The 21,372-nt window shown below is 61.4% G+C and overlaps 1 gene segment (V, D, J or C); it reads right to left on the minus strand.

The window, feature by feature from the left end:
- Positions 1–10,395: 10,395 nt before the first annotated feature.
- Positions 10,396–21,372, minus strand: part of LOC109455540 (immunoglobulin heavy constant gamma 1-like) — a 138,556-nt gene continuing 127,579 nt past the window's right edge. The window contains 6 exon segments of the C gene segment in view: positions 10,396–11,546; positions 11,902–12,032; positions 13,355–13,675; positions 13,759–14,085; positions 14,183–14,236; positions 14,565–14,852. Coding sequence covers positions 11,463–11,546; positions 11,902–12,032; positions 13,355–13,675; positions 13,759–14,085; positions 14,183–14,236; positions 14,565–14,852 — 1,205 coding nt within the window.

The following is a 21,372-nucleotide window of genomic DNA, read 5'->3' on the forward strand; positions in this document are numbered from 1 at the left end:
CAACTGAGCCAAGGATAGCTCATGTGCCTCCGATTAGCAATGTCCACACAAGCCACACCCAGCCTGGCCCAGCCCACCTTAGCCAGGTCAGCTCAGGCCAGAGGACATGGCCCCAGCCCAGCCCAGCCCAACTCAGGCCAGCTCAGGCCAGCTCAGGCCAGCTCAGGCCAGCTCAGCCCAGTTCAGTCCAGTTTATCCATCTCAGTCAGTTCATCCCCACTCAGCCCAGCTCATCTCAGCTCAGCTCAGCCCACCTTAGTCAGCCCAGGTCAGGCCAGAGGATGTGGCCCCAGGCCAGTCTGATATCTAGTCCAGTACAGGGACAGCTCAGTGCTATTTTCCCCTGACCCTGGGCTGGCGGCCACTCTGCTGGCAGGTCCACACCCAGCCCACTGTCCGCCCTGTGCGTGATCCCTGCCCTCAGCCTTAGGCCCTGCCCCAGCCCTGTCCCATCCGAGGTTCTGGGCTCCTTGTGGTCTCCAGCTTGGCTGTGGGCAATCTCTCATTTCCCTGGGTCCGCATTCAGGGAAGGGGCAGCTGAGAGACAAGCAGTGACCATTAGGCTCGGTCCATGCTGGGTGGATAATCCAGGTGTTCTCTTCCTGGCAGTGGCCCAGGCAACCTGACCCTCACTGCTGCTTGGACCAGCCCCAGAAAGTGGGGTACCTGGAGTGCCGGGATCCTCCGTCAGGTGCCGCGGCCGGTGTGGCCCGTACTGTCTGCAGCTCCCTGGATAGGCTCCCAGGCGCCGTCAATCATTAGAAACCATTGTTGTTATTTTTACGTCCAGACAATAGGGCCTGGGGGGAGGGGAGCTCTGCCTCAGTGCTCTCAGCTAAAAACGGGGTGGGAACCCCCAGAGACCTGGGCAGCACTGGGAGTTCCCTCCTCTTTCTCTGTTCTTGGGAAGTCGATCGAGTCATGGGGGGGGGGTTCTCGGGGAGGCATCTGTGCTGTGGCTGAAGTGCCCTCTTCTCTGGCCTCGTCCCCTGGCCTCCACTGCCCAGCTCGTGGTCCCTCTCCCTGCTGCCATGGCCTACTGGGCCAGCAGACACCTGTAGTCACCGCGCTGCCCTGAGGAGGGACTGGGCCCCAGGCACGCGACTGCCGCTCCCAGGGCTGTCCTGTGAGGGTGAGGCTGTGGCTGTTGGTGTCTGAGAATGGCCACTGTGTGGGCCACGTGCCTGAGACGTGAATGCAGGGCTCCCCTGTGGCTGCCCAGCGGGGGGAGCTGGGCTGGGCCCAGAGGGGGCAGCTTCGAGTGTGCGTGTACAGACAGGTCCACAGGTCCACAGGGGACAGGCAGGCCTGGGCACCTGCTGGTGGGTGACCTTGCCCATCACCCACATGCTCACTCCCCTGTCACTGTTCTGTGCCACAGGCACCCATGGGGGTGTGGGGCCAAGTGATGGGTGGGTCCAGGTCTTGCCTTCAAACTGTGGACATGTCCAGCAGGCCTGTGTGTCCCCAGAAACTCCCTAAGGCCCACGTGCACACACGGGGAGGCCATGGGAAACTGTCAGCCCAGCTCATCACTGTGGGCTGCTGGGAGGGGACGTGCAGAGCTTTGGAGAGGAAGATATCAGGACACTGTCCCCTGGGTCTGGGACACCCAGGGCCGGTGGTTACTGTGCAAGGAGGCTGTGTGGAGTTGGCTCTGTCAGGCGTGGCGCCGTCAGAAGACCCCGGAAGGGCTGCTGCATGGCCCGGCTGGGTGGGGTGGGCTGACCAAGTGCACTGGCCAGGGCCCCCCTGGGCTGACTCCTGGTCTGTCACACCCTGCCCTTGGCCCAGGGGAGACACTGCGTGGGAGGCAGAGTGAGCAGCACAGAGTTCCTTGGAAGCACCCATGACTGAGAAAAACCACTGGGCTGGGGGAGCAGAACCCCAGTGGGCGGGGGGGGGGCAGGCCCAGGCCAGGTGGTGCTTGCACATGTGGGAGTGAGCGGGGCTGGGGGCTCCACCTGGCCACGCTGCCCTTCTCCCTGGGCTGTGAGTATTTGGGGCCTGGGCCTCAGTGCCCAGCTAGCCTCCCGGCTCTACCCTGACGTCCCAGAACATGCTGGGTTGCTGGTGCCAGGGTAGGAACAGCTTGGGGGTGGACCCTTTCTCTAGCCTTGGCTGCCTTTGGGGTTCCTCGGTCTTGGAGGAGAAAGGCTCCCCAAGGTCATCCTAGCTCTGGGCACATAGGTCTGTGTGGCCCTGCCCCAGCCTCCAGGAATTGCCCTGGTCCCTCCCCCTTCTGTCCAGGTGTGGCCTGGATGCTCCCGTCCTGCCTGCGGGGTCCCCCCCACCCCCACAGCAGGCATGTGCCCCAGCCCCCCTGCCACAATGCTGTGGCCCCACACTGGTGCTCCTGTATGACTCACGACAGAGCCTGCATCTAAATGAGCTGCATCTTAGCTGTGCACGTGTGTGCGTGCGTCTGTGTGACATGCACAGTGCATGTGTCTGTGTGCACATGTATACACATGTGTGTGAGTACATGATGTGACATGCACAGTACATGTGTGCACACACGTGTGTGTCTGGGGGAGCAGGGGGAGGTGTGCTTTCCCTACCCCACCCTTGAAAGGCCCTGCCGACCGCGGAGGGCTGTGGGGCAGCAGATGCAAGGACACAGCTGCTGCTCATCTGTGTGTGACTGGCCTGGGCAGGGCCATGTTTCTTGGTGTCCACAGGACCCCTCAGGGCCAGCCCGACTGCGCTGGAGGACATGAAGCCTGGAGCTGGGACCTTCCCGCTCCTGAATGCCCCAGCTCAGGACCCCATCTGGTTAGGGAGTTCCCAAGGAGCTGGGCTGTGGGGACTGGCAGGAGGTTAGATGGGGCCTGGCCGACAGCACAGGATCGGGGGCTTTGAGCCTGGGAAATCTGACGCCCCTTTGGAGGCCTGTGGGCTGACCAGGGACCAATGCCTGCCCTGGCTGATGGGCCATTTGGAGGGAGCCAGGTTGCAGAGGTTTGTTGGGCCCTTTCACACTGGACTTAGCCGGGGGCTCAGTGTCCGATACTTGTGCTGGGGGCAAGCCCCAGAGTTCTCCTGGGCAATGAGTCCTGCCAACCTCCTTGTTGGCCTTGGTTGTGACCCCCAAATGCGGGCCCGCAGATGCTCCAGTCCAACAAAGCTTCCGTGCCCCAGGGCAGGCTGGCTCCATCTCTCACGGCTCCTTCCTGGGGCTGGCGGAACCACCACGGGCCTCCTGCCATCCGCTCCACCCAGGATGGCCCTGCCCACGGCCCCTGCCTCCAGCCATGTGCCCGCCTCCCCAGCAAAGCTGCCATTCAAGGTGGCAGTGTGGCATCTCCCGTTCTAACTTAAATGCTCCCATTGTCTGCGAGGTCGAGTGTCTCTTTAGACGCCAGGGAGCCGTCTGCACATCTCCACCTTCACTCTCACTATGTTTCTGAAGGTTTTCTCGGCCCTTCCTTGAGAGTCTTCAAGACAGTCAGCCTGGAGCCAGTCCTGGTTGGTTCTGAACGTGCGACGACCTTGTCCTGATTAGTCCGCTGTCTATCCATGTTGTTATCATGTCGTTTATTTAACAGAAACCCTGGATTTCCATGTGGTCAAACTTCAAGGCTTGTACTTTGGGGGTTGGAGAACTCTATTACCAGCTGTATGAGTGCCCTGCGGCTCTCCTAACAAAGCTCCACAAATGTGGTGGCTTCAAGCCACAGAAATTCATTCTCTCATATTCTGGAAGCCAGAAGTCCGAAATCAAGGTGAGGGCAGGGCCGCGCTTCCTGTGAAGGCTCCTGTGGAGGGTCTGGTGGCTCCTGACATCACTCCAACCTCTGCCTATGTCTTCACGTGGCCTCTGCCCTGTGTGTCATCTCTTCTTTTAAGACCACTGATCACTGGACTTGGGACCCCTCTGAAATCTAGTGTGATCTCATCTCAAGATCCTCTACCTAAATACATCGGCAAACATCCTTGAAAGCCCCTCCCACTCTAAAGATGCCATTCTATTAGTTCCATTGTTTTCTGGCTACCAGTTGTTCCAATGACAAGCCAGATATAATGTGTTCCCTGTACGTATGTGTCGTTTCTCTGGCTACTTTCAAGACAGCTCTGTATCTTTGTTTATGTCAGTTTGACATGACGTGCGTAGGCAAGGAACACCATCACCGCACTGGGAAACTTGCAGTCTTTATTTCTTCAAAGACTTTTTCTGCCCCATTCTCTTTCTTGTCTTCTTGTGGGACTCCAATTTCACACATTTTGGATGCTTCGTATTGTCCACTGAGTCTTTTTTCATTTTCCCCCCAGTATTTTTCTTGCTATTCTTTGGATTGGTTTCAAACAAATTTCTGTTGATATATATGTAAGTCTTCTGACCTTTCTTATGCCTTCTCCAATCATCTGCTGTTAACTCATAAAGCGGCCTTCTAAAAAAATTTCAAAACTGTACCTGGTAGTTCTAGAATTTTCCTTTGCTTCTTGTAAACAATTTAGATTTTTCTGTAGAGATTCTCTATCTATTCACTCATTATGAGCACACTTTCCTTTAAGTCTTTGAACATACATATAATGGCTGGTTTCATACGCTTATCTGATAATCAGGTCTGTGTCTACATCATCTGTGGGTTGATCACCATTGAGTACTTTATATTTTGACCAGGGGTCACATTTTCTTATTTCTTTGCATACTTAGTAAGTTTTGAACATACCCTGGATGTTGTGGATGAGACGTTGTACAGACTGTGGATTTTATCCTCTTCCTTGGAAACATATTCTCATTTGATGTCAGGAGACAGCTTGACGGGACTCTGACTCCAGAATCTGCCATCTGTGAGGGTGGCAGTAGCTTAAGTCTCCTCAGTTCTTTCAGTCTCCCAGCTGGTGTTTTCTGCCGAGCCCTTCGGCGTTTGCCCTACACATGCACAGTTGAGGGGTCATCCAAGGATTCGAGTAGTGTTTACATGCAGATTTGGGGGTTCCCCTTCTGTGGCTTCCAGCTGCTCTTGAAATGCAGCCCTGAACCCAGGGTCTGACCCCTCTAGCCAGGGTGGCTGCATTTTCTGCTTGCTTTTGGTCATTCCCCAGTGCCTTCAAAAAACAGGTTTTCCAGAGTTTACAACTGCTATTTGCAAAGGGTTAGTGTGGTACAAGCTGGCCCATGACTTCTGGGATGAGAACTGCTTTCCCTCATGTGGTTTTTCATGTTCAATTTCCTAATAACTAGTGTGGTTCAGCATCCTTTTCAAATGTTTAATGGCTACTGTGATATCTTTTTTGAAGCATCTGTTTAATTCTCTTGCCCATTTCTCTATTGAATTGCTTGGGTTTTCTTTCTTTTCTTTTCTTTGACTTGTGGGACCTGTTTCTCTCAGTTGTATATGTTTGCAGGAGAAATTATGGAAGACTTTGGCGTGGAGCAGAAGGTTTTCTTGTGTCTTCACGGACAGCAAGGTGTTGTCCTGCATGGACTTCCCAGTCTCCTGGCTCAATGGGGGCTCCGCACTTCTCATTGTTTCCGAGCTATTTTACAACTCTGTCCACTGCACGTGCCTGATGGCAATGCCAAGCGTTTTTGGGAAGACATGTGATTCTTTCCTGCCTCCCATTTATAAACTACTTATAAACTCATCTCTGCGTTCTTGATCCAACTATATAAATGTAGTACTTTGAATTCTACTTTGAACTGGTCGTAGCACCTCAATTAATGAGTCCAATAAAAATTCTGCGATGTGTTCATTTCATATCTATATGAGGGTCACCCTCATGCCACCTTTTGAAGACGAGTCTGTAGCACCTTGCTAATGCTTCTGCCCCGTGGCCCCACTACCTATGTCTAGGACGTTCATGGCCGGTGGGCAGGACACCACGTGGGGAGAAGCAGATCCACCGTGGACACCCCCTTCCTTCAGGGCACCCCGGGAAATCTGCCCCTTAGCCCATAGACTGGGCTCCGTTCCTTCTGCTCCGCGGCCTCATAGCCCCGATGCTTTCCATTCACAGCACTTGTCACAATGGGCCTCACTGGTCTGTGGAATGATCTGCTTCACGTCAGCCTGTGCTCTGGTCTCTAGCTTCCTCGCAGTCAGAGGCCACGTCTGTGTCGGTCAGTACAGTGAGCTCGATGTCTGACAATCGTGGCAGAGTCACCGTCTGGTTAATAGTGGTCAAGCAGATCAGTGGCCTGCATCTTCACAGACTTTCCATGGCTTCCATCTCTCCAAATATCTTCAGGCTGGAGGGACCTCCGCAGGGGGCCTGTCTCCAAGGGCAGGAATCGTCTGTCTGTCTGTCTGTCCGTCTGTCTGTCTGATCGATCGATCGTCTATCGTCTGTCTTCGCTTGGCTATTGCCTACCCATCATCTGTCTCCTGTCAGTCGTTACTCTTGAGAAACTTGACGGACAGTCTCTAAAAACTCTGTAAATGTTAGCACACCATGTGCTTGTCAATGTGGCTATTGCCACGTCTTGTGCTTGTCCTCGTGGTTACTCTGCGTTGTCACATTTTGATGACACTGCACTGGTCAGCTATGCCAGGATATACCTTGATAACAACCTTTCCCAATGAAAGGGCTACAGTAGCACACGCTTGTTTCTGTCTCTTGGTCGCCTTTACTGCAGCTTTTCCGGGACTTCTCTGGATCCAGCCAAAGGAGCAGGTGCTCACTGGAACCCACCGTTCCCAGGACAGAGGAGCAGAGCCCTGACGGACCCGTGCACATTCCTTTGGCTGAGGCAGGGGCCAAGGGGTGCTGGCATGGAGGGGTGGGGAGGGAGGGTGGGGACAGTCACTGACCTAACCCCAGGATGAAGATGTGCTCAGGAGCCCAGGGACCAGCTGCCGAGAGCCAGGGCTTCTACTGGGTCCCATGTTCTGTGCCCTCCTGGGTCTTTGTCACCCAATGCCATCGGTCCCTTGCTTGGTATGGGTCCTCCATGCTCTGCTGTGGGCAGCCCTGCTGCCCCCTCAGCCCCTTCCCTGGCCTGGCCCTTTGCAGCCTGTGTTTGAAAAGAGCCTGGGAATGGCAAGGTGGTGGTCATGCAGTTCCTAGTCGTGCCGATGTTGTGACAGACCTCACACCTGTGCCAGCCCCAGTCTGGGTCTGGGAAAGCCGTAGGTGCCTATGCCGTGGTGTCTGCCAGTCTGCAGAGCAGGAATCTAAGTCCACGTGGACGAAAAGGTAGGGACTGGCCCTGGTCTGAGGAACTACGGGCTCCTGGGGAGACAGATGCACGTGGGTACTGAGCAGGATGGCTGCACGGACACAGGATGGGGACAGCACAGTGCTTTCTGCTGGCGCTGAGGGGAGACACACAGAGGAGGCACAGAGCTCAGAGCTAAGAGGGGAGGGACTTGCTGCGTGTGTGGGGTGAAGGGACGCCAGTGAAAGGGCAGCGTGATGGGCCCAGTGGTCAGTACCTGAGTGTGCAGACAGCGTGCTGTGCGTGTGCACATGAAGATCTCGGTGTGAGGGCTGTGTGTGTGCACAGACCTGTGTGTGTGTGTACTTCTGTGTGTATGTGCATGTGTGTATGTGTGTGTATGTGCATGTGTGTATGTGTGTGTGTGTGAGAGGGCCTGTGTGCGTGCACAGACCTGTGTGTGTGTACTTCTGTGTGTATGTGCGTGTGTGTGTGAGGGCCTGTGTCGTGCACAGATCTGTGTGTGTGCACTTCTGTGTGTATGTGCGTGTGTGTAAGTGTGTGTGTGTGAGGGCCTGTGTGCGTGCACAGACCTGTGTGTGTGTGTACTTCTCTGTATATGCGTGTGTGTATATGTGTGTGTGCAAGGCCCTGTGTGTGTAAGACGCAGAGGGAGGTGTGTGTGGACCAGGTGAGTCACTGACAGGCGTGTGTCAGAGCTGGGGCTCAGGGTTGGAGGCTCCAGGTGGTCAGGAGGCAGCAGCAGGTGGGCTTCGGCGTCACACAGGTGCAGGTGCAGGGGCTCCGGGCTGGTGGGGGGGTTCCCTGGAGAGGTGGGGGTGCCACACGGTGCCGCATGTTGGAAGGTCACAGACTGGAGCCTTGGGCAGGTGGGCAGTTCTTGAGGGCATCCCTGTCCCAGGCCCGAGGGGATAGTCCAAGCCAAGGCCTCGTGCTCAGCATGGAGGCTGCAGAGCCAGCCATGGTAGGGACGGTCCTGGGCTTCCTGAGGGAGGGTGGGCTGGCTGCAGGGGTCAGCCTTGACCCAGCTGATGGCAGTGAGGGCCAAGGCCTTGGGCAGAGAGGGAGAGGGGCTGGGCAGGCTGTGTGGCCGTTGGCAAGTCCGGCTCGCTGGTGAGGTGTCAGGGTGCAGGAGACGGAGGGCGTGGGTGACCCTTAGGACGGTCACCTGGGGCCCTGAAGGCAGAGTGCAGCACGCTGCTCATGGAGCGTCTCAGCCCGGACGCGAGATACTCCCTGCTGCACGACCTCCCATCGGGCCTGGCCCCCACGGGAGCACTGCAGCCCCTTCCCTACACAAAACTCTCTCCCACCCAGGAAGCTGGAATGGCACTTCCTGACTAGCCACTGGCAACTCTGTGACCAAACTCCTGGCTCCTGGTGCCTCCCAGGCTGGCCCCTACGCAGCACAGCACCATCTCCTTTTGTGGAGCTTCTACTGAGAAGGGCTGACGACTGGGTCCTGCACCCGCCTCGGGGCTGCGTGTCTCCTACAACCCAGGAGCGTCTCTGGGGAGCTGAGGCCCATTCCTCTGACTTGGAATCGGCAGGATGGATGGGACCCCAGCCCCGTGTCTGTGCAGGACAAGCTCGGCTGCACCATTGCCGGCAGCAGTCCTGGGGCCACCCGTCCTGACCCTTCAGTACAGCCCACTTGCCCCTCCGTGCCATGGAAAATGCCCATGTCCCTTGGGCAAACCCAGGTCGAGTTCAGCCCATGTGGAAACTCTTCCCTGCTCAGTTCTTACTGACTGAGCCCTGACTAGTGTCGGGCTTTTTTTTGCCACCTCTGTGCCTTCTGACCTGGCCTTTGCTGGCACACACACTCACATACACACACACTCACACATCCTCACACACACACACCTACACACACATGCACATCCTCACACACACACATACATGTCCTCACACACATACATGTCCACACATACACACACACTCACACGTTCTCACACACACACACCTATACACACATGCACATCCTCACACACACACATACATGTCCTCACACACATACATGTCCACACACACATACATGTCCACACACACATACTCACACACTCACACGTTCTCACACACACACACCTACACACACATGCACATCCTCACACACACACATACACACACATACATGTCCTCACACACATACATGTCCACACACAAACACACACACTCACACATCCTTACACACAAACACCTACACACACATATATGCATGTCCTTACACACATACATGTCCACACACACACGTACTCACACACACACCCACAGCCACACACACATACACGTCCTCATGTCCTCACACACATGCATGCACATCCACATACATACACATACATGCCCTCACACACATGTACACACATACATGTCCACACACGTTCTCACACACATGCATGTCCACACACATACATACATGTCCTCACACACAAACGTTCTCACACACACACATACATACACGGACACACACATACATGGACACACACACATCCACATCCACACACACATGCATGTCCGACCACACACACGACCTCACACGCATGCACACACACAGATCCTCATACACACACGTACTCACAAACAGACACAGTTACACACACACACACACACACTCCTCATTCCTGGCACCCAGCTGGCCTGTTTTGGCTTGAATTGTGTCCCCCAAATTCAATTGAAGCCCTGGGCCCCAGCACCGCAGAATGTGCCTGTTTTTGGAGATGGGGTTTTTCGGGATGTAATAAATTAAAGTGAAGCCATTAGGGTGGGTTCTAGTCCAGTCTAACCAGTGTCCTTCTAAGAAGAGGAGAAAAGGACACAGACACAGAGGGACGGCCATGTGAGGACGCGGCCCAGGAGCGAGGCCTCAGGAGGAACCAGCCCTGCAGGCCCCTGACCTGGGACTTCCGGCCTCCAGGACTGGAGAGAATTCGTTTCTGCTGTTCCAGCCGCCCAGGTGTGGGGCCATGTCACAGCAGCACATGCCGACTGGTCCCCGTTATGCGTGTCTTGCTCCTGTCACGGTCAGAGCCAGGAGCAACTCCTGCATGCGACCCCCAGGCTGAAGCCTGCACCCACACGGCCCCCGCTGGCTCCTCACAGGCCACCTTCCTCACCCACTGGGAACAGGGACTGCTGGGAGCCTGGATCCCCTGCTGGACCCCCCGCTGGAGAGCAGGGGCGGGAGGGAGGGCGCTGGGAGGAGGCCGCTGCCTCAGCCAGGCTATGATGTCATCAGGCACGTCAGCAGAGCAAGACTCCCCAGTCAGAGATGGAATTTTTAAGGATGTTTTATTGTCATTTAAAAAAAGAGAAACAGGAAAGAAAATCAATGGGCTCCAGAAAATTAAAAAGAAAAAGCAACCCAGGCTACAAGGTGGTGTTTCCTTTGCATAATGTCGCACCGTGCAGCCCCTACAGCCTTGGGGGTCCGTTTCTCCTTCCTTCCCAGCTAGATGTGCTGACTGGCATTTGCTGAAGACATGAGGGGACATTGCGACCAGGGGCGTGAGGCCCTGCGACCCCGCTCCTTCCCGATGGCTCCCCGAGCAGAGGGCTCTCTTCAGTCCTCCCTCCTCTCAGCCCTGTCCCCCACGCCGGGGCTTAGGCCCCTATCCTCCTGGCACCCTGCACCCCAACACCCATGGAGGCTGCATCCCGCCCACCAGGGACCTGCTCACCAGGTGACCCTCTAGGACTCACGCTGGCCGATCGCCCTGCCTCCCTGGGCATGTACAACCCTGGCCCAGGCCTTTCTCCGAGGCTCTCCTCTGGGGGAGGCAACCTGAGTGACCATGAGGGAACTTCTGGAAGCTTCCGGTGGGGGACGATGGCCCTTCCTTGCCTTGAGGTGGATGTTTCCACTCAGGACCCTCTCAGGAACCCTGTGTCCTGGAGCCTGGCATGGACGGGCTTCTCACGGGAGCTGAGTCCTGCCCAATGGAACCGGGATGCAGGGCCTCCACCTCCTCCAGGATGAGCTTGCACATTGACCCCAGGCAGTGACGTCCGGGGCGAGGATGCACCACTCTGTGGCCCTTGGTGTCACACGGCCCTCGGGCGGTGTCTTGGGCTGCTGACGAGGGGACGGCAGGCGTCCTTCAGCTCAGGCTGGGGCGGAACCTGCTGTCCACTCGGGTCTCCAAAGGGGTGGCTCAGGGCTAGGACGCAGCCCGTAGTGGCCATGAGGCCAGAGCAGGGGAGGTGCAGGCCCAGGGTGGCCGTGGGGTCAGAGGACAGCGAGGTCAGAAGGCAGAGAACAGGTGTGGCCAGCAGGCTGGTGGCCCTGGGTCCCCGGCGGGGCCTCGGGCAGCCCTGGACATCCGCCTGGGGGGTGGCGCTAAGCCCCCTGCCCAATCATGTTCCTGTAGTCGGGCACGATGGTTCGCTTTAGTTCTACCACCGAGGAGAAGATCCATTTCACCTGCAGGCAGTGCGAGGACCCACGTCAGCCTCCCCAGCGCCAGTGAGGGAGGGCCAGGTGGGGACGGCGTGGGACAGTGTGGGACAGTGAGGGGACAGTGTGGGAGTGTGTGGGAGGGTCAGGTGGGGTTGATCTGGGAACAGTGTGGGGACAGTGAGAAATAGTGAGGGACAGTGAGGGCACAGTGAGGGACTGTGACGGACAGTGTGGGGACAGCAAGGGGACTGTTGGGATGGCATGGAGACAATGTAGGGACAGTGTGCGGACAGCATGGGGATGGCATGGGGATAGTGTGGGGACAGCAAGGGGACAGTGTGGGGATGGCATGGGGACAGTGTGGGGATGGTGGGCCCACCTTGAAGAGGGTGACAGTGGCACTGTAGCACACGCTGAGCAGGAAGAGGGTGATGAAGATGGAGATGGTGGTCCACAGCCCATCTAGCTCCCCGTCCTGGGCCTCCGCACAGCTGTCATCCAGGAGCACCTCTGGACAGGGAAGGGGTGGTCAGTGCTGGCCCGCCATGGCAGAGCCTTGTGGGGATCCCCTCTGTGACAGTGTGGGAGCCCCCGCCAGGCTGGGCCAGGGGCGCCCAGGTCCCACGTCCCTCCAACTTGGGCCCCAGATCTCCACCTGGCCTCTCTCCTCTCAGCCACCCTGCACTGGGCCCTGGGGAGAAGGCATCCTGACCGCAGGGCAGAGCCAGGCCTGTCTGCAGTCCATCCACCCAGTCCTCTGCCTCTCCCGGGGGTTGAGTCAGTGCCAGGACGTGCTGAGTGTGTGCCAAGTGCAGCAGCGGCTGGGGTGCTGGGACCAGTGGGCATGTCCAAGGGCTGGTCTGGGTGTGGGGGCGTTCTGCGTGTCAGGGAAGGTGTAGGTGCCCTGGGCAGGAGGAGGGCTGGTGTCTGAGCTGCTCAGTGTGTGGATAAGCCACTGAGTGGCCCCTGGGGCGTTGGAGGGCATGGGGCCAGGCTGGTCTCCATGTGGGGGTCCACGGGACCCGCCCCATGCTGTGGTCTGGGCCTGTGCAGGGTGTCCTGTGGGAGGCCCTAGAGTGTGTGTGCAGGAATGTGCACATATGTGCATGTGTGAAGAGGGCGCCATGAGCTGGCGTTGCTCAGCAGCAGGGGCTTGTTTCCAACGGGCATGGGCTCAGTGTCCATGGGGCATTGGGACAGTCTGTTCCATGGGCCCTGTGCCTGTCTCTGACCCTTTGGGGCAGGAGGATGACAGGAGTCGACAGGCCTGCCCCAGGCAGGACAAGGCCAGACAGAGCCAGTGCGTCTGAGGGCGGGTGGGGGCCGTGATCGTGAGGGCAAGGAGGGCCTGTGCCCTCACCGTGGGCCAGGCACGCCCCCCGTGTGGACACAGAGCCCCTGAGAGACCAGTGCACGGGGAACCCAGGAGACAAGGAAGCAGTCTCAGCGCGGGCTTGTACAGAGGTGGGGACTGAGCTCTCATGTCCTGTGGGGCTCCCCAAGGGCCCTGCCCCATCCACACCTCCAGCCTGGAGTGGCCATGGTGAGGGGCCTGAGGAGGGCCCTTAGCTGCCAAGCCCCTCCCCTGTCCTGGGCGGCCTGTGCAGACCCACAGGCTCGGCATCTCGCCCGCCCGCCCGCCCGCCCGGGTGGGACCGGCTCCCTCCCCTGGTGGTGCCAGCCAGCCTCAGAGGCCGGCCTGAGCTGTGTCTCAGAAAGAACCATAACAGCATCGCGGGGTCCCAGGGCGGAGCTGGGTGCTTTATTTCATGCTGGGGGCCCGGGGTGTGTACAAGGGTGGGCGCTGGGGCGCAGGACGCGTGCTCATTTACCGGGGCTTCGGGAGATGGATTTCTGGGTGTAGTGGTTGTGCAGGGCCTCGTGCATCACTGCACACGTGATGGTGTGTCCCTGCTGCCACCGGCCCTTGTCCAAGGTGAGCTTGCTGTACAGGAAGTAGGACCCGTCAGTGTCCAGCTGGGGCGGGGTCGTCTTGTACTTGTCCTCTGGCTCCGGCTGCCCGTTGCTCTGCCACTCCACGTTGATGTCCGACGGGTGGAAGTCTTTGACCAGGCAGGTCACGCTGACCGTGTCCTTGCTCAGCTCGTCCGTGTGCGGGGCCAGGACGTACAGCTGCGGCTCCTTGACCTGCCCTGTGGGACGGGGTCGGCACCGACGGTCACTCCCAGGCAGGGGCCAGCCCCCCGCGCCCCTGCCTCGCCTGTGTGTGCCCCACCTTTGGCCTTGGAGATGCTCCGCAGCACAGGGGACGGCATGTCCTTGTTCGACACCTTGCACTTGAACTCCTTGCCCTGCAGCCAGTCCTGGTGCAGGATGGGGAGGGAGCCCACCACACGCAAGGTGCTGTTGAACTGCTCCTCCTCAGACGTCATCTTGCCCGTGTTCACCTCCTTGCCGTCCACGTACCAGGTGAACGTGACGGGGGCCCCCTGAGCCACGTCCACCACCACACACGTGACCTCAGGCGTGCGGGAGATCATGAGGGTGTCCTTGGGTTTCGGGGGGAAGATGAAGACGGACGGCCCTCCCGGGATTTCAGGAGCTGGTGTGGGAGACACAGGGCTGGGGGTCAGCACCTCGGCGGGCCTCCCCGGGCACTTGTCCCCCCGTGGGCCCCCTCCTTGGGGCGGCTGACTTACCTGGGCATTTGGTTTTGGGACACTTGGAGCAGGGGTCTACGGGTTTTGTGGACACTGCAGAGAGAGCAGACGGGGGTTACTGGGAGCTGCCGGGACCTGGGGGGATGGCCCTGGGGGCTTGCTTAGGTCTGAGACCAGCGCCCACTTCTGCGGGGCCCAGAGGCCGGGGTTGGGGTGTCCAGGCTGGGCCCAGCTTGGGCCTGGTGGAAACTCCCAGAGAACCCCTCCCCAAGCTTGGGGGGTTCTTCAGGTTCAGGAGACCGACAGCGCCCTGCCTGCTGCCCCAGGCTGGGTCAGCCATCCCTGCCACGTGGTCCATCCAGTAATGAGGGCTGGCCCGGCCCGTGTCCTAGTGGCCGCCTTCCTGTGGCTGCGCTCTTACCTATCACGTCCACCCTGGTGCTGGTGGCCGGGTGGTTTACGTTGCAGGTGTAGGTCTGGCTGTCCGAGCTGCTGCTGGGCACTGTCACCATGCTGCTGAGAGAGTAGAGCCCGGACTGCAGGACGGATGGGAAGGTGTGCACGCCGCTGGTCAGGGCGCCCGAGTTCCAGGACACAGTCACCGGCTCGGGGAAGTAGCTGGACACCAGGCAGCCCAGGGCCGTCGTGGAGCCAGACGTGCCTCCACAGCGGGGGGACAGCGGGAACACCTTCGGGGCCGTGTTGGAGGCTGCAAGAGACGGGGCCATGTGACTGCCAGCGCCTCACAGCAGCGAAGGTCTGAGCAGGGTCAGCTGCCTGGGCCGGGGCAGCGCTGAGCCCAGTGCCCGTCGCCAGTGTGTTTCCAGGAACTCTGCAGCCCAGCTGCCCCACAGGGCCCTCTGTGGCCACGGGCGCTGGACTCGTCAGCCCCATCAGTGCTGGACGGCTGCCTGCATTGCAGCCCCCCAGGCCCCAGAGCCCTGACCCCACTGAGCCTCTGTCTGAGTCCTGACCGGTGGCCCCTGCGTCTGGCTGGCTTCCACTGGTCCCCTGAGCCCAGTGCCCTGTCTCCCCAGTCTGGCCCTGCCCCAGGCGAGCAGGCGCCCCCCAGGTGTGGTGGGCCTGTGCCCCCCACTGCCCCTGCTCTGCTCCGTGTTAGAACCTCCTTCTTGGAGCCCTCATCTCTGTGGCCCTGCCGCCCAGCCCAGGCTCCTAAATCTGTGACTCTGGGCCCGCCAGCCCCTGCTAGGGCCCGCCTGGCATGGCTTCCTGAGCTGTCACACACCCTCCCGCTCAGGGATCTCTGCGCTCCGCCGTCCCAACGCTTAGGCCTGCCCAGACCATCCTGTCCTCGCTGAGCGCAGGCGGGAGCCTGGCACTGTCCTCTCCTGCCTCCTACCAGCACCCCAGCCCGTGTGGGCCAGGCCTGTCCCCGGCCCTGGGCCCCTCTGCTCAGCCCCAGGGCCCTGCCCACCTCCCCCAGCCCTTCCCCCCACAGCCTCAGCCAGAGGCCCCATCAGGCCCCATCGGCCCTGTTGCTTCCCTCCGCCGGGTCCAGGGCCCTGTGCCACCCCCATGCTGTCGCGTGTCCACCCCGGCTGTCCCACGTCATCACAGGCCCCCAGAGCAGGACTGGTGCCCCTGGGGTCAAGAACTTTGGCCCTCTGGACCCCAACAGGGTGCCCCTCCCCTCCAGCCCCAGAGCTGGTCCTGCCAGGGTCCCCTGCACACTCCACACCAGCTTGCTGTCCACCTGGTCCCAGCCGGGCCCTCACCTGGCTCACACTCTCCTGCACAGGGAGGCTACCCAGGCCCCATCCCCATCGCTCAGCCCAGCCGTCTCTGCTGCTCCCACCTAGGCCAGGCCTCCTCAGGTCCGGCCCCTTGTCGCCTGAGCTCCGGGGCTGAGCCTGCCCTGCGGCCCTCCCAGCTCACGTGTGCAGGCCCAGCTGCGCTCCCTCTGTGCCTGGCTGGCTCACCTCGTCCCAGCTGCCTGCGTCCTGGTCCTTGCCCCTCACACTGGGCCCTGGTCTCCTGACCATCTGAGCTGGGTTCTGCCAGCTCAGGCCAAAGCCCTCCTTGCCCATGGGCTTCTTTTTCCCCTGCCTTGGGCCCTCAACTGACCAGCTGGACCCTGCCCTACCTCTGCCAGCTGCCCGGCTGAGTCCTTGCACAGACCTACACACCTGCACCTGCCGTGCCTCCTCCCTGCAGCTCCTGGCCAAACTGCCCCCTTCCCCGACGGCCCCAGGATAGCTCTCCCCTCATCTGCTCACCCCTGCCAGACAGTCTCGAGAGCCTGGGGCGGCCCCTGCCCTGCCTCCTGCCCAGTGCTCACCTGCACAGCTCTGCCAGCTCCCCCGACCTCCAGGGCAGCTCCCTGCCCTGCCTCCTGCCCCCTGCTCACCTGCACAGCTCTGCCAGCTCCCCCGACCTCCAGGGCAGCTCCCTGCCCTGCCACCTCTCCCCTGCTCACCTGCACAGCTCTGCCAGCTCCCCCGACCTCCAGGGCAGCTCCCTGCCCTGCCACCTCTCCCCTGCTCACCTGCACAGCTCTGCCAGCTCCCCCGACCTCCCGGGCAGCTCCCTGCCCTCCCACCTCTCCCCTGCTCACCTGCATAGCTCTGCCAGCTCCCCCGACCTCCAGGGCAGCTCCCTGCCCTCCCACCTCTTCCCTGCTCACCTGCATAGCTCTGCCAGCTCCCCCGACCTCCAGGGCAGCTCCCTGCCCTCCCACCTCTCCCTTGCTCACCTGCATAGCTCTGCCAGCTCCCCCGACCTCCAGGGCAGCTCCCTGCCCTCCCACCTCTCCCCTGCTCACCTGCACAGCTCTGCCAGCTCCCCCGACCTCCAGGGCAGCTCCCTGCCCTCCCACCTCTTCCCTGCTCACCTGCATAGCTCTGCCAGCTCCCCCAACCTCCAGGGCAGCTCCCTGCCCTCCCACCTCTCCCCTGCTCACCTGCATAGCTCTGCCAGCTCCCCCGACCTCCAGGGCAGCTCCCTGCCCTGCCACCTCTCCCCTGCTCACCTGCACAGCTCTGCCAGCTCCCCCGACCTCCCGGGCAGCTCCCTGCCCTCCCACCTCTCCCCTGCTCACCTGCATAGCTCTGCCAGCTCCCCCGACCTCCAGGGCAGCTCCCTGCCCTCCCACCTCTCCCCTGCTCACCTGCATAGCTCTGCCAGCTCCCCCGACCTCCAGGGCAGCTCCCTGACCTCCCTCCTCTTCCCTGCTCACCTGCATAGCTCTGCCAGCTCCCCCGACCTCCAGGGCAGCTCCCTGCCCTGCCACCTCTCCCCTGCTCACCTGCATAGCACTGCCAGCTCCCCCGACCTCCAGGGCAGCTCCCTGCCCTGCCACCTCTCCCCTGCTCACCTGCATAGCTCTGCCAGCTCCCCACGACCTCCTGGGGCAGCTCCCTGACCTCCCACCTCTCCCCTGCTCACCTGCACAGCTCTGCCAGCTCCCCCGACCTCCAGGGCAGCTCCCTGCCCTCCCACCTCTCCCCTGCTCACCTGCACAGCTCTGCCAGCTCCCCCGACCTCCAGGGCAGCTCCCTGCCCTGCCACCTCTCCCCTGCTCACCTGCACAGCTCTGCCAGCTCCCCCGACCTCCAGGGCAGCTCCCTGCACTGCCACCTCTCCCCTGCTCACCTGCACAGCTCTGCCAGCTCCCCCGACCTCCAGGGCAGCTCCCTGCCCTGCCACCTCTCCCCTGCTCACCTGCACAGCTCTGCCAGCTCCCCCGACCTCCAGGGCAGCTCCCTGCCCTCCCACCTCTCCCCTGCTCACCTGCATAGCTCTGCCAGCTCCCCCGACCTCCAGGGCAGCTCCCTGCCCTCCCACCTCTCCCCTGCTCACCTGCATAGCTCTGCCAGCTCCCCCGACCTCCAGGGCAGCTCCCTGCCCTCCCAACTGCCCCCTGCTCACCTGCATACCTCTGCCAGCTCCCCCGACCTCCAGGGCAGCTCCCTGCCCTCCCACCTCTTCCCTGCTCACCTGCATAGCTCTGCCAGCTCCCCCGACCTCCAGGGCAGCTCCCTGCCCTGCCACCTCTCCCCTGCTCACCTGCATAGCTCTGCCAGCTCCCCCGACCTCCAGGGCAGCTCCCTGCCCTGCCACCTCTCCCCTGCTCACCTGCATAGCTCTGCCAGCTCCCCCGGCCTCCAGGGCAGCTCCCTGCCCTCCCACCTCTCCCCTGCTCACCTGCATAGCTCTGCCAGCTCCCCCGACCTCCAGGGCAGCTCCCTGACCTCCCTCCTCTTCCCTGCTCACCTGCATAGCTCTGCCAGCTCCCCCGACCTCCAGGGCAGCTCCCTGACCTCCCACCTCTCCCCTGCTCACCTGCATAGCTCTGCCAGCTCCCCCGACCTCCAGGGCAGCTCCCTGCCCTCCCACCTCTCCCCTGCTCACCTGCATAGCTCTGCCAGCTCCCCCGACCCCCAGGGCAGCTCCCTGCCCTCCCACTTGCCCCCTGCTCACCTGCATAGCTCTGCCAGCTCCCCCGACCTCCAGGGCAGCTCCCTGCCCTGCCACCTCTCCCCTGCTCACCTGCATAGCTCTGCCAGCTCCCCCGACCTCCAGGGCAGCTCCCTGCCCTGCCACCTCTCCCCTGCTCACCTGCATAGCTCTGCCAGCTCCCCCGACCTCCAGGGCAGCTCCCTGCCCTCCCACCTCTCCCCTGCTCACCTGCATAGCTCTGCCAGCTCCCCCGACCTCCAGGGCAGCTCCCTGCCCTCCCACCTGCCCCCTGCTCACCTGCATACCTCTGCCAGCTCCCCCGACCTCCAGGGCAGCTCCCTGCCCTCCCACCTGCCCCCTGCTCACCTGCATACCTCTGCCAGCTCCTCCGACCTCCAGGGCAGCTCCCTGCCCTGCCACCTCTCCCCTGCTCACCTATATAGCTCTGCCAGCTCCCCCGACCCCCAGGGCAGCTCCCTGCCCTCCCACTTGACCCCTGCTCACCTGCATAGCTCTGCCAGCTCCCCCGACCTCCAGGGCAGCTCCCTGCCCTCCCACTTGCCCCCTGCTCACCTGCATAGCTCTGCCAGCTCCCCCGACCTCCAGGGCAGCTCCCTGCCTTCCCACCTGCCCCCTGCTCACCTGCATAGCTCTGTCAGCTCCCCGACCTCCAGGGCAGCTCCCTGCCCTCCCACCTGCCCCTGCTCACCTGCATAGCTCTGCCAGCTCCCCAACCTCCAGGGCAGCTCCCTGCCCTCCCACCTCTCCCCTGCTCACCTGCATAGCTCTGCCAGCTCCCCTGACCTCCTGGGGCAGGTCCCTGCTCTTCTGCTACCTGCCCCTGCTCACCTGCATGGCTCTGCCCTCGTCCCTAGAGCTTCTGGCCCGCAGTAGCCCGCTGCTCCTCCTTTCCTTGGGCCCCCGTGCCCACAGGTCTGTGAGACGCGCCCAGGCTGCGTGTCTCCCCAGGCCCAGCCCAGGGCCCTCAGCCTAGTGCAGCCCCATCCCTGGTCTCATCCGTCTCCTGACACTGGGCTTTGCTCCCTGGAGCGGCCAGCACCCACTCTCTCTGGCCAGCTCTGCCCTGAACACCTGCTTCACCCTAGTCTCCTCCCAGAGGAGCTCCTGGCCCTGCCTGGTCCCAGGCTCTGTTCTCTCCATCACCCCCGCAAGCCCCGTCTGGAACTTTGCTCCTTCCAGTTGCTGGTCAGCTGCCCTGTGCCCAGCAGCTGTTGCCTAGAGCCCCGACCCCGGCTCCGGCCCCGGCCCCTGCCACCACTGGCAGAGCTGCCCGCTGGACCTCACGCTGTCTGCGCTCTGAGCACGCTCCTGCCGCTGTGTGCTGCCCACCGGCTGCCCTCAGCCCAGGTTCCCACGGTCTCCTCCTCTGACACTACCCACTGGCCTGGACAGGACTCTTAGGCCACCTGGGGTCCTCTTCCTCCCCTGCATCCTCTCTCAGACCCATTGTCCATCCTAGCAGGGGTCCTGCTTAGCTCTGCTCCAGCCCAGAGCCCAGCCTGTGACCCCTGCACAGCTGGCCAAGCACAGCCCTCAGGCTTCTGCCCCCAGCTCACCGCATCCTTCCAAGGCCCTGGCCTGACCGACCGTTGCCGGCCTCCAGTGTGTTCAGGCCTGCTGCACAGACGTGCCCTGCCCATGGGTCCCTGGCTCCTGTGCCGAGTTGGGCCGTGGCCTGAGGCCACCTGCACTCTCCATGCTGGCTCAGCTGCTCCAGTCCCTCTGTGCGGTTCCCGAGGGCCTGGTCTCCCCTCAGCTCCTGTGGCAGGTCCCACTGTCCCCACCACCCTCCCTCTGAGCCCTGCTCTGTGTGGACCCCGCTCACCAGGGGTTGGGGCCATGCAGGCGCCCCACCCTGCTCGCTCTGGTCCCAGGTGCATGACGCTCTTTGTGGCTGGGCTCTGTGCCCCTGCTTCCTAGGAGCTGGTAGCCGGGCCCCACCCCCAGGGGTGAACCCCCCCTGCAGCCCCACGAAGACTAAGAACTAGATTGAAACTGGCGGCATGGCTTGCTTCCTGAAGTTCCCTTTTTTCTGGGTGGTTTCTGCGTCAAGGGTCCTGGGGGAGTCCAGACATGGCCGAGGTCACCTCACGTGGGTGTGTGGGGGTGATGTGATGCGGGCACCCGGGACCCAGGGGAGAGTGTGGGCACCTGGCCGTCACACACTGCTCTTGGCTCTCTGCCCCCATGGGACTGTGCCCACTCAGCCCCCACAGGCTGGGAGCTGGGCCTCTTGCCTGAGCCTCCCGATGTCCCTGGCTGTGGTGGGCTCCTCTCTTGACCCCGGCGAGTGTGCGGTGTGGGCGCAGGCCATCCAGCTCACAGCCTGCAACCGAGCCCTGGCCCCATCTGGTCCACCCAGCAGGGCAGCTCCCAAGGAGCCTGCTGTCTTGCTCCAGGTCCCCAGCTCTTCCTCCCCTGGCTGTGTCCGTGGCCTGATCCCTGACCAAAGGTGCAAAGACCACAGTCAGAGGAAAGATGTCCTCCAGAGGACAGACAGAAGTCTGATGTGCAAGGACAAAGTCCACAGTGGTCACCGGGGCCCAGACATGCCTCTGGCTGGACAGCATGCCGTCCCTGCACTTCCTGTGGCCAAGACCCCGCGGTCCTGTGTGAGGGACGCGAGCCTTCAGTGTCTGAAGTATCTCACAGCTCACCCCTGCCCTGTGTCTGCCCCTTGGCCATCTGACAACTTCAAGGTCCAGCCTGGATATGGGGGATGGCTGGGAGGCATGGAGCCTCCACCCCAGAAGGACCAGGGGCCAGGAAGGCTATGGGAGAGCGACGGG

This window comes from Rhinolophus sinicus, chromosome 3 (genome assembly GCF_057876585.1).
Source record: "Rhinolophus sinicus isolate RSI-liver-muscle chromosome 3, RSI-T2T, whole genome shotgun sequence".
In the NCBI taxonomy this organism is placed as follows: Eukaryota; Metazoa; Chordata; class Mammalia; order Chiroptera; family Rhinolophidae; genus Rhinolophus; species Rhinolophus sinicus.